General features: G+C 40.2%; 1 protein-coding gene across 3 annotated transcripts in view; it reads right to left on the bottom strand.

The window, feature by feature from the left end:
- DIAPH3 (diaphanous related formin 3) overlaps positions 1 to 12140 on the bottom strand; it is a 452799-nt gene that overhangs the window by 350218 nt on the left and 90441 nt on the right. For all 3 annotated transcript variants that reach the window (XM_019529821.1, XM_019529822.1, XM_019529823.1), the window contains 3 exons: positions 8305 to 8409; positions 5247 to 5588; positions 2175 to 2289 (listed from right to left, as the gene is read on the bottom strand). In XM_019529821.1, coding sequence (XP_019385366.1) covers positions 2175 to 2289; positions 5247 to 5588; positions 8305 to 8409 — 562 coding nt within the window. The remainder of the gene's footprint in view (positions 1 to 2174; positions 2290 to 5246; positions 5589 to 8304; positions 8410 to 12140) is intronic.

Here is a 12140-nt window from a genome sequence, read left to right as displayed (position 1 = left end):
GCATATATAAACACTAAGCTACAGCAAGTACACATTTAGTAATGGATAGAGGAGAAGCCTCCTCAGAGTTAACTGTGAACTTCCCTCACTGCTAAGGTTGGATGATTTGCCACAAAACATCAGATTAATAGGAATTCAATTATGAATTACATAGGTTATGAAAAAATACTAAAGCAGTTCAAATATACTGAATTCAGAGAAATTTAAACTCTTACCTTTCAATAAAGAAGTATACTTCCTCTCAGCTCCTTTGTGCTGCTTGTGTACTTCTGTGGGTCTCAAGGTCACAGGGCAAGGAGACAGCAGATTCCTTCCAACTCCAAAACCTTTAGACTTGCTCTGTCTCCTCTCCTGAGGCTTTTGAGCAAGCAGGGCAAAAAGCCCCTTGTTTCTAATCTCTACAGGAATGAATGGATGCTGCTGCCAGTGTCCACTCTCAACCGTTTGAGGCCTGGTCAGGAGGACAGGAGCAGATCCACCAACCTCTAGATCAAAAGTGAACAATGGACCAAGTCCACAAGCAAAGGCACTGAATCCTTCTTCCTTCTCTTGTGAAAATGGCAGTGCCCACTGGGGACAGAAACGCATCTTGCTCTTGCATTTGAGAGTTGTACTGTTTTGCTTGTCCTCAGCATATAGGAATTGTAATGATCTGATACTGTAGATACTCTTACATAAAAGTCTTTCTGTTACGTTGTTATTAGAAAACATTTTGGGGGAATAAAGGGTAGCAATATATGAACACCTTGTCTTAAACTTATTATTTATTCTAAAAGAAAATATTTTATAAGAGCTTTTTTTAATTTTTCCAAAAATTTGCAATTTTTCCAATGTCTCAGAAAAAAAATCAGAAAAAAAAGTCTTCAGGGAAAAAATGGGGGGGAAAAACAAAAAATATTTTTTCTCCAAATGTTTCTGGTTTTTTCTTCTGGGCCTTCACATCTGTACTCCTAATAGTGTCTCTTTGCTCCTTTATGACAGCCCTCCACTGTTTCTTTAATTAGACCACCTTTACTTATACATGGAGTTATACACAGGGAGAGGTGCACTGATGTATTAATCCTATCCTATTAGCACCAATAAAAGCAAAATTGACATTATTGGCAATTGGCTTTTTTTGGCCAATGTGACCAATAACGTCACCGATAAACGTCACGTGCATGCAGTCACAGCATACACCTGGCCAGGAATGCAGGCCAGCAGCTTGGAGACCAGTGACTGGCCAATAAATCTGTGGCAGGGGCAGGGGCTGCACCAAACTTTGGGGTGGCTGTAGCCTACCACATTGCCCTCCCTCCTCCCTTTGCCTCCCTAGGGGTGAGTGCAGCATTAAGAGAGGCCCCATCATAGAGGCCTCAGTCTACTCCCACAGCCCCCGCCCCCCCACACACACAGACTTATCGGCTGGAAGCTGCATAACTGGCAATCAGATTGGCATTGGCCAATATGGTTGGTTAATAATCAGCCATTGGTATAGGCCAAAAAAAAAAAAAAAAAAACCAAACCATCAGTGCACCCCTATATACAGGTCGTTTTATCTTCTACTTAGCTCAAGCTACTGTCCCAGACCTCATGCCCAGAAGTCTAAGATCTTTCCCACTGTACACTTGTTCTAATAAAAGACTTCACCAAAAAATATCCTTGCTTCTCTACAATACCTAAACATATGTCAGATGATGTGAACCCTATGAAAGACATGACCAAGAACTACCTCCAAGAAGCCTTGGGTGAATTACAGCTACACAAGTAGCTGCTGGAATATTACTGTGGTGTTAACTTCACCATCTACTTAACGCATCAAAAAACATGCATATTTATAACCCAAATACATTACCTGCTAGATGAACTGTAACCCACAAACATGTCAATAGCTAATGTATATTGTACAAAAATATATTCACAAGTATAATTAAACAAAAAACTCCAATAAAGACCCAAGAAGCATTCCGAGTTATTGTGGTGAGTCTTTAGATTTTGACCTATGTATTACATATTGTTTTCAAAATATGGTACAATATTACCACTTTAATAAAAGCTCAACAAGTTATTGTTTTCAGACAATATTTTACATGTCCCCATCTAACATATGCAGATTTAATTTTTTTGATGCAATCTACAGGCTGTGAATAAAACTGTAGTAGTAAAGCAGTAAATCAAGTCAATAAGTTACTTACCTTTCTTTTGACAACAAAATGTAAGTTCCAGCTTGCAAAGTAATTCTGCATTTTCATATCTGTCCTCCTCCGTTTTTAGCCAGAAACAGCTCTCAGTCATTTCATGTGGCCTAATCTGCAATCAAGATATCAACTTTATTATAATTACTATGTACTATAAACAAGCTCTTGTAACTTAAATAGTTAAACCTATAGGATGAATGTTGTTACCAGAGCTATCCCTAGGGGGGGCCCCGCACAGGCCAATTTTCCCTGGGCCCCACACTCTGCTCAGGCCATCTCTGGTTGTTACAACTCCAAAAATTTCAGATTTCAAAAGTATATTGCACTTAAGATATACCTACCTAATGTAGGTAATAGAGAATAGTGTACAAGAGCTATTACTCCTTTAAAAAGAACTATTACCAATACTTTGCAAAATGTATAAAACTTAGTTTACATATCAACTCCTGCTTAGAGCATGTTTAACAAAGTGCTTAAGACAAGTCCCTGTAGCATGCCACAAAGCCACTGCGTGTGGCACAAGAGCCAGGGGTGCTGAGTAAAGAGAGGCACTGGAATGAAAGCAGCAGGGCTTGAGGCAGAGTGTAAGCAGGATGGCTACTGCAAGAGGTGGTGTCAGGTCTCACCATCGAGAGCCAGATTAACCTTTTCTGGCCCTGCAGCTACCATCAAATTCAGAGCCTTAGATCCTCACTTTGATATGAAAGTATGGTTGTAGAGGGACCAGAAAATGGTTAACCTAGATTTTAGTAGGCTTATTCAGCAATCCCTCGCAGTTAAGGGTGATTGTCTTCAACGAGTGTCCTATTTGTGAGTCTGAAGAGGACTGATAAGGTCTACCCAAGATCGACAGACTCTACTGCAGCTTGAACATGTGCTTCCATGAGGGTTGGGTGGCACTGGGTTCTTGATCTGGTCTGCGACATGCTGTTTCTGCCACTCATGCTTTTCCATCTCCTGTTGTTGTTGCTGTTGTTGTAAGATTTCAAATTACTGAGATACCTGCAGCAGACTCTTCCTCCATTTGTGGCAGTCCTGGATGATAGTCTCCCATGAATTGACATCAATGTGGAATTTTTGTTTTTAAGTTGGCCTTTAGGACATCCCTGAAGTGCTTTCTCTGCCTTCCTTTTGAGTGTATGTCTTGGCTGCGCTGGAAGAATAAACCTTGCATCAGGAGTCTGGAGTCAGGTATCTGGATGACATGGCCAGCCGAAAGTTGATGTCAGATGATCATCACTAAAACATTCACGGTTAGGAAGATGCTAACAGGGGTGCATTCACCTTCCCACTGCAACACAAGCAGTGTTGATGTTACTTCAACAACTTTAGCTGTCTCCTGTGCACTGTCCACATCTCAGCTCCATACAGCTCCCATACGTGGGGTTCACAACTGCTTGATAAACCATGAGCTTGGTTTCAGATCCAATGTCATGATCTTTGAACACCCATTTCTTCAGGCATCCAAAGGCTGCACTTGCACATTTGAGGCGATGCTGGATTACATCGTTGGGGTCAACTTTCTGCAACAGGCAGCTTCGAGGTATAGGAAATATTCAACATTTCCAGAGTCTCACCGTGGATCTGAATTATCAAAGCTGTGTACTGTTCATTAGGAGCTTCTTGGTGGAGGACCTTAGTCTTCTGAATGGTAAGCACCACTCCCATTTCCTTGTATGCCTCAGTAACCATTGCCTGAAAGTCTGCTTCTGAGTGAGCATGAACTAGAGCATCAGCAGCATACTGGAGCTCAATGATTGAGGTTGGGCTGGTCTTGGTTATGGCTCAGAATTGGCCAAAGTTAAACAGCTTACCATCCATTTGGTAGTTTGGCTCCACTCCAGCTAGAAGCTTGTTGGTTGTCAGATGTGGCATCAGGACAAGGAATACCAAGAAGAGTGTTGGAGTGATGACGCAGCCTTGCTTAACTCCCATTTTAGCCTCAAAATGGGTGATAGACCCATTACTGAGAACCACCACTCACATGCTGTCATGGAGCAGGCAGAGAATAGTGACAAATTTTGGCGGATAGCTGTACTTCACAGAAGGATCCTCCACAACACACTTCTCAGCTGACAGAGTCAAAAGTTTTCAAAAAGTCAAAGAAGATTATGTAGAGAGCCTTATTCATGTTGTTAGGAGAAATGAGAGGAACAAATGGCTCTCAGTAGTAATACCTTCCTGGCAGCAGCATCCTGCCACTACAGTACTCTGACACTGGCTGCTCAAGCCTTCCTGCCTCTATTTTGAGGGTACAAACTCTCAGATATGCCTGAGGAATCCAGCTGGTTAGAGCAGCACTTGGGAGAGGGAAGAGAGAGAGAGAGAAGAGCTTAACTTGAGGCAAATCTGCCACTACTGCTCTATACATATGTAAATTAAACACAGTATGTTCCTCTTGGCTAGGGGCAGACATTACACATAAACCGGTTTAAATGATCAGAAACTGGTTTAAACCTGTAACAGAACACACATTCAGAACATCTGTCCTGTTACAAATTGGTTCAAACTAGGCAGGTTAAACTAACCTGCAAAGGTTGAATCAATCCAGGCTCTGGCTTTTTGAACATCTGTCCCTAACATTTGAGTCTAGATTTTTCAGCTATACCTTGATCTGTTATGCAGTTACACATACCTTTTTACTTCCTATCCCTCCTATACATTTATATTTTATCCTTCCTAAAATAAATGGACTTACAGGCTAAGTATACTTCATCCTGCCTTAGTGCACCAGTACATAATAGATATATTCATTCAAAGATCTTATCAGCCCACATCCCTATGATTCTATAAATTGTAGGTTTCAAAAGAGAAAACAAGAGTAAAGCATATTAAATATTTTTATAAAATGCCACCAAGTTACAGGATGAAAAGACTGAAAGGAGTAGAAATGCCTATGGGGACAGAAAAGGTAAGAGTGAGGAGAAAAGAAAAGCTAATGTCATGTACAGCTTGAAAAGGAGATTAATTCATTATATTTTCATTAATTTGACATTCCTTTTTTTACAACTCATTCATCCAGCCAAGTCAATTAAATATGATGTCTATTTTTCTGCATGAAATATTTACCTTGGACCAATTGAGCCTTTTCATACTGATCTCAGGTTTGAATTCTTTTTTAGGCTTCAATCCAAAGGGCAAATTATGTGGTGGCGGAGACAAATGTCCTCCAGGAAAGCCCAGTGGAGGAGGGGGAGGAGGGGCAACAAAAGACAGAGGGACTCCTGGGCCATTCAAAATTGATGGTGGCAGAGGTGGTGGTGGTGGTAACATAGCTCCATTAAAAGGTAGGGGTGGAGGTGGTGGTGGTGGTGGTAACTGATGAGATGATGTAGCAACTGATGGAACAGAGTTGCCTCCTTGTGATGATGGTGAAAAAGGAACAGCTGATCCAGGTGGTAAGGAGCCATACTGGGAGGGAAGAAAAACTTGTTCATATTCATTTTTTCAAACTGAGTACCAGAAAATTCCTATCCACAAATTAATACAACTAGGAAAACATCACTGTAAAAATACTGAAATGTGAATTTTATTGAAACTGACAAGGTCTCCCTCTCATAATGAGAACACTTTACATTGCATCATGCCCAGTAAAATTAGCTGGAGATGATTTTTATTTGTGAGCTTGTATCTACTCCAGGGTATCCATACCTATTTACAGTTCCTAAGAGTTGTTCACACTGCATATTAATGGATTTTTTTTTTAGAATAGCCAATGTTTGTAGCAAACCAAAACCAATGCTGTTAGTTTTCCTGAGCAAACCAAAACCAATCTTCAAGCTGTTACTACAGCTAAGAACTATTCCCAAAAAATCAAGGATGCCCCCCCTTGCAATAGGACTAGTTGTCTCTGAGATTTACTTAACACCTACATCACAAAAAAAAGTTTTGAAATAATAGTTAAGCTTTCTTTTTAAATAAAAAGGTCACTTTAATGGTTGTACAGATAAGTTTCCAGACCACCAACAAAGCGTAAATCAAATCAGTGCATTATCACCCTATTCTCTTCAGTCACACAGTGCTAATGCTTCTGCTGCAGCTTGCAAATTTGTAACAGGGTAAAAAATATATTAAAGTGCATTGGGTGAGAAAAAGTGACCATCTGAAATGCAAAAACACTGACCAGTAGGACAGATGAGAGCAGACAAAAGGCATACATTAAAGATTACTCAGGAATTCAACACTGTTGTAGGAAAGAAAAAAAGGGACTGAACACAATAAGAGAAAAAAAAGGTTAACATCACAACTACAGTATATAGTGGTCAGTCAAGTACAGTTAGACAACACTATTACTGTTGAGCTACTTTTTTCTTTTTAATTTATTAAAAAAACTACTAGTTCAATATATACAAGGCACCAAGGGTGCATGCAGACACAGCCTCTTTAGTAGTTGTATAAATCTGAGATAAGCCTGTTTCATCATTTTGTTCTAGTTGTTAGTCTTTAAAATACTATATAATAAACAGACTGAAAATAGCATAAACATCAAAAATATAATATTTTAGCTATCGTTAAGACCTACTTTGTTGACTTGATGATGAAGTTTCCTGGGTTACTGCCCATTTGTTTAATGTATGAATGAACTGTTTAGCAAAAGGTAAGACAACCCTTTTAAATGCAATTGTTACATAAGTTCCACCATAACATTAATCATATGTAACTGCTTTATTCCTTTAAATTGAAAGGGTCACATGTTCTTCACTAACTACCAGGCATCAAATGAATTCATTGGAGTTTTAAAATTTTTAGAGAAATAACTATGAAGAAACAGGAAACTCAATAAAATAAGAAAAACAGGCTTGACTGCACCCAGAGCTAACCATGATAAGTAGCAAATTTTGGAGCCTGGGGACCTATAGTCCTTTTCAGAATGTGTCCTAAATACTCATGTCCTAAAAATGAGTTCAATCACAAAAATTAAATGTTGCAATAAACCAAAACAATTACATTATTCAAAATATAAATCTCTTTTCCAAACTGTTCCATAAAAGTGACCATTATGACCATGGCTGTAGTGTGTAAGCTACATCCATGCACACATACACTCATGAACCCTATTGGGGATGTTAAACTACTTAAACCAATAAAAAACAAAAAGAAAACCCACAAAGAATATGTGGGAGAGAATCTCATCACTATCAAAAGTGAATATTCTGTCAGTTCTGCCAAATTCATATGAAAAGTAGTAGTACTTTAAGGCATGGATACTGAAGTTTTATCACTGAAAAAAGATGAGTATTTTTTTTAAGAGAAAGGAGTTCAGAGATTTACTTATTCTTCAAAGAGATTATGTTCAGCTCTGTAAGCACTTTGCTCCTTAATACTGCCTACTGACGTTTAGCAAACATGAATTACATATTTTTTACAGAATAAGACATACAGATGAACCAATTTCTAAATTAAGATTACACAAGCTTAAGATCTATTTGACTAAAGGCGTGGTCAAAAATTATTTTATCATCTTCCTTAGTGTATATCTTATTCAAGGATCTCTGCTTCCACACCTTTAGATTCTATTCCTTTCACTACCAGCAGTAATACAGGCAAAAATCCTTTGGTCATACTATCCAAATATAAAACGTGCAGCAGTTGCATGGAAAGTATCGTCTTTAGAATCTGTATTTCTTCCTTTTTTGTCATGTTTTAAAATGTTTACTTTTAGAAATTGAAAAATTATCAGAAAATGTTCTCATTCAGCTGGAAGTTATCTTTCACTGCAGGATACCCATGGTTGCAGCTTCAGCAAAATAAATTGCATAAAGAATAATTTCCTGTAGTCGGATAAGAATCAGTGATGAATGCCAAATCTAAGAGTAGAAGACTTATTACCCTTTGTGGTTAATTACTTAGGAAATATGTGACACTGAAAGCAAAATCTAAATGAAATGTAAGGAACTAGTTTAATTAACAAAAGCCTAGTCACAAAAAAGATCAACTGGGAACTCATACAACTAATTAATGTCACACTACAATTCTTTTCACACAGACACACAGAAAGGCAGAGGGAGCAAGAATAATGATCTGATAATCATTTGTTTTTTTAAAAACCTGACAAACTCTACTGATGTCTGGAAGACGTTTATTTCACTAATAATAGCATATAAATTCATCTAAAATCATCTTTTACCAGGGACTTAAAAGCTTGTAATGCTGCTTCAAGCTCATTGATTTTTTCTTCTTTTTTCTGCAGCAGGGACTGGGTCTCCTGATGAACTATAAACTCTTTTTCAAACTGTAATAAAAATGAGAACATAGTCGATATTACAAAAAATTACTCGGTTCCTTCATAACATTCTAATATTCACTTGTATGTTTAATTTCAGCCTTCAACATTATATTTCAGCCTTCAACCTTATATTCTATTAACAACATTAAAAGCTCAATTTGACAGAAAACTAAAATCAAGTGATTCTTCCTTGACACAGAAATTTTAAATCACAGTAAGCAAGGGTAGGAATCTACAACGTAACTAGTGTTCCCCACACCTCTTACGGTGTGGACATACATACATTTACAACTCTTTCAAAAGGGGAATGTATCAAATGCTATTATAAATTAACTGTTGGGTGTGAAGGAGCCAAAAATTAGGCAAATATAGCAAAACTGGTCCAAAGTTAAACCTGGATGAATGAGCAGTGTTATACAGAGAGCAGTGTTGCTGTTTTAATTGTTCTCAGCTCATTCACACAACTACTACCTCCTAAAGTGTTCCCCTTTTCAAAGTGCTGCAAATGTACATATATTCACACCTCAGCGTGCATTAAGCATGAAATAGCCTTCCAGTGAAGAAGGCGTCTCATTCTAATAATGTATACAGTTACTGAAGAGCCCACAAAGCACTCTAAATTTTCACCATAGGTTACAGTGAACTAGCTTCTTTAAGAACTAAATTCTATCACTAAGAAAAATCTTAGTTCTACCATTAAAGACATTCCACATTGAAATGGTCATCTTGATCAATATTAAGCATTTGAAAGCTAACTGAACAGTATAACAATTTTTGAGAAAAAAGTTAATATAAATTGTGGTGGCATTTATACTCAATTTGGAAGCGCAAATTTTGATTTGAGTTTTAATGCACCAATAGTCAGAGTTGTGCTTATTATCACTGAATGAGTAACTATACATCAAGACTACTATTAATCTAAAAAAAAACATTTTGCTGGCATACTACTACGATTAAATGTAGTTGGTTACACCTGTACAAAACAGATTTTACATCTTCTTTGAACAAGACACCAAAACCTCTCATTAAATTGCTTCTTCAATGCTTTAATCTTCAGGCAAAAAAAACATAGCTATTGTTAGAACCAAGAAGAAAGAATGAACTATACAAATTTAATCAAACATCTTCCAAGAAGAGTTCCATTAAGTAGTGCCCTACACTTCTGTTAGACTACGTTCACAATGCCCGTGTCTAAAATCCATTTGTTATAGTAGTGGTTGTCAACTGGGGATACACATACCCCTACATGTCCTTGTAAAGGTCATGGGGGTACACAGAACTGATGTGGTTTATAATGTGGCCAATAAACACAGGCAGCCAATAGCACAGCCCAGCAGCATGGAGAGCAGCCGGGTCTGGCTGGTAAGTCTGCTCTGAGGGAAGGGGCATGATGGGTGGGCAGATTGAGGCCCCAGAGGTGGGGGAGGGAGTGGAGCTAGGGCTGGGAAAGAGGCAGGCACTGCACAGCTCTGCCTCTGCATGGGACTGAGCCACATGCAGAAGGGAGGTGGCTCCCACTGCTGCGTGAACCCTGGGAGGGCATGAGGGTGTGTGCCCCCAGATTTGTGCAAACAGCGTGGGCGGGCCAGGGCAGCACCAGGCTCTTCCTGGTGGGGGCTGGGCCAGGGCAGGTAACAGCAGCACAGGGAAGGGGGGGTTTGAGAGGCTATGGTGAATTTTGGGGTGACTGCAGCCCCTCCCGTAGCTCCCTCCCAGCACCACCATTGCCCACGCTGAGCGCAACCCAGCTTAACCCCCTGCCAGGAAGAAAATGCACAGCCCCAGCTCCATCCCACAGCAGCAGCCTGCCCTCGCCCCACACAGATCAGGGTGCACACACCCCCATTCCCTTCTGGGGTGCATGCAGCGGCAGGAGCTGTCCCCTGTCCCCCCGCCTCCCAGACGAGCCACTTGCAGCTCAGTCCCATACTCTGCCCCGGCTGTGCACCACCTGCCCTAGCCTCCACCACAGCTCTGCTTCCTCTCTCACCATGGAGGCCCCGATCTGCCCCTCTCCACCACCCCTTAAAAATAAGAAATAAATATAAAGGGGTACATGAGCTGAAACTCTGAAACAGAAGGGGTACACTTGTTAAAAAAGGTTGAAAACCTGTTTTTATAGCAAAGTGGATCTATAGGACACTTATACATGTGCTGGATGTTCACTGGCTCTCAGAGCCACTCTAATGAAAAGCACTGCCCCCGCCTCCATCGCAGAGCATTTGTAAAGATCCCCATAGATTTTAATATGTCCATTAAAAGTGCAAACGTTTGTTTCAAACTTCTCTCTCTAACAAAAGTCTTTGAACCAGAACAATCTTAGCTGAGAGCACTGAAGATATGTTAGACCTATGTAGGACTTCTAATTGAGCTAAAAAAATTTAGGACTAAAAACCTCAGATGTTCATATGCAACTGATTTTAGCTATAGGGTCCTACTTGGATATATAAAAGATAAAATGCAGCACTCAACCTGCTAATGGACTTGCCTGAAAAGAAACCTATCTATTCTAAAGACATTTCACTCAAATCCCTCACCCAGCAGTATCTTAACTAAAAAATAATTGCCTGGGATTAGAGATGTACTGAATACATCAGATCCAAAGAAAAATATTTTAAGAAAAATCAGTAAACCAGAATTTTAAGCGAGTTTAATGAATTTATATGTTTGACTGTCTAAACGTATAATACTACCAGCTGCTAAATCAATGTAGGAAACATTATGTCCAGACATAAAACAGAATTCACCCTGATTATACAAGTACTTACTCAACAAGATTTTCTAAAAAATAAAATGGTTTTCAAAAAGTCACTCTGCAAATGCAACACACCAAAACCAGAACTGTTTTGAGAGATACATTAGCAGGACTGGACAACAGAAGTTTAGTTTGGAAAATACGGATACAATTCTGATAAGGACAGAATCTTCTGTCTTCCATTCATAACAGTCTACTAAGTCAAAAGTTGACTTTAGCCTGAACTTCTAACTACTGATAACCAGGGATCCTGGTTTCCCCTGATTTAAAAAAAATCAATTTTCAAATTAAAAAATAACCCCAAATCCATGTTTCCATGATTCAAATGAAACAACTATGAATCTCTCTCTTAGTAGTGTTTCATTTTGATCACAGAAAAATGTGGATTGCAGGTTACTTCTTTGAATCTAAAAATTAGGTAAAGTGAGAGGCCCCCCCTCTCCCTCCTGCTGCCCCTCACTCCCCCCCACCACCACAGCCCCCTTGGCTCTGCCACCCACATCCCCCTGCTCCCCCTAGCCCTTCGGGAGGGTGTCCCCAGCTGCCAGGGCTACGGGACCAGGGACCCAGGTCCTCAGTCCCCTGCCCACAACACAACACAACACAACAGCTGCTGCAGCACTGCAGAGCCTGGCTCTCCTCCCATGCTGCCTCTGCAGGTTCACGCAAGAGGTCTGGCTCCCTGTCACTGCATGCTCTCGGGGGGGGGGGGGGAGGGAGGAGACCTGTGATGCCCACATTTGTGCACGGGGCAAGGGGAGACATGGGCTGCCTGCTGTGGGTGGGTTCATGGAAGCTGCTTGCTGCTGCAAGCTCCACACTGTTTTGGCAAAACGTCCCTTCTATGCGTGGCAGCACCAGAGGCGGTGGTGCAGGACTGTGCCTCTCATGACTGCCATGTGCACAGGGGACACATTGCCAGGGCAGCACAGAGGTTGCAGCACCAAGCCACATTCTCACATGGCCCTGTAGTACCAGGTAG

The sequence above is a fragment of the Crocodylus porosus genome, unplaced genomic scaffold (genome assembly GCF_001723895.1).
Source record: "Crocodylus porosus isolate Cpor-Errol unplaced genomic scaffold, CroPor_comp1, whole genome shotgun sequence".
In the NCBI taxonomy this organism is placed as follows: domain Eukaryota; kingdom Metazoa; phylum Chordata; order Crocodylia; family Crocodylidae; genus Crocodylus; species Crocodylus porosus.
This window is presented reverse-complemented; position numbering and strand designations above follow the sequence as displayed.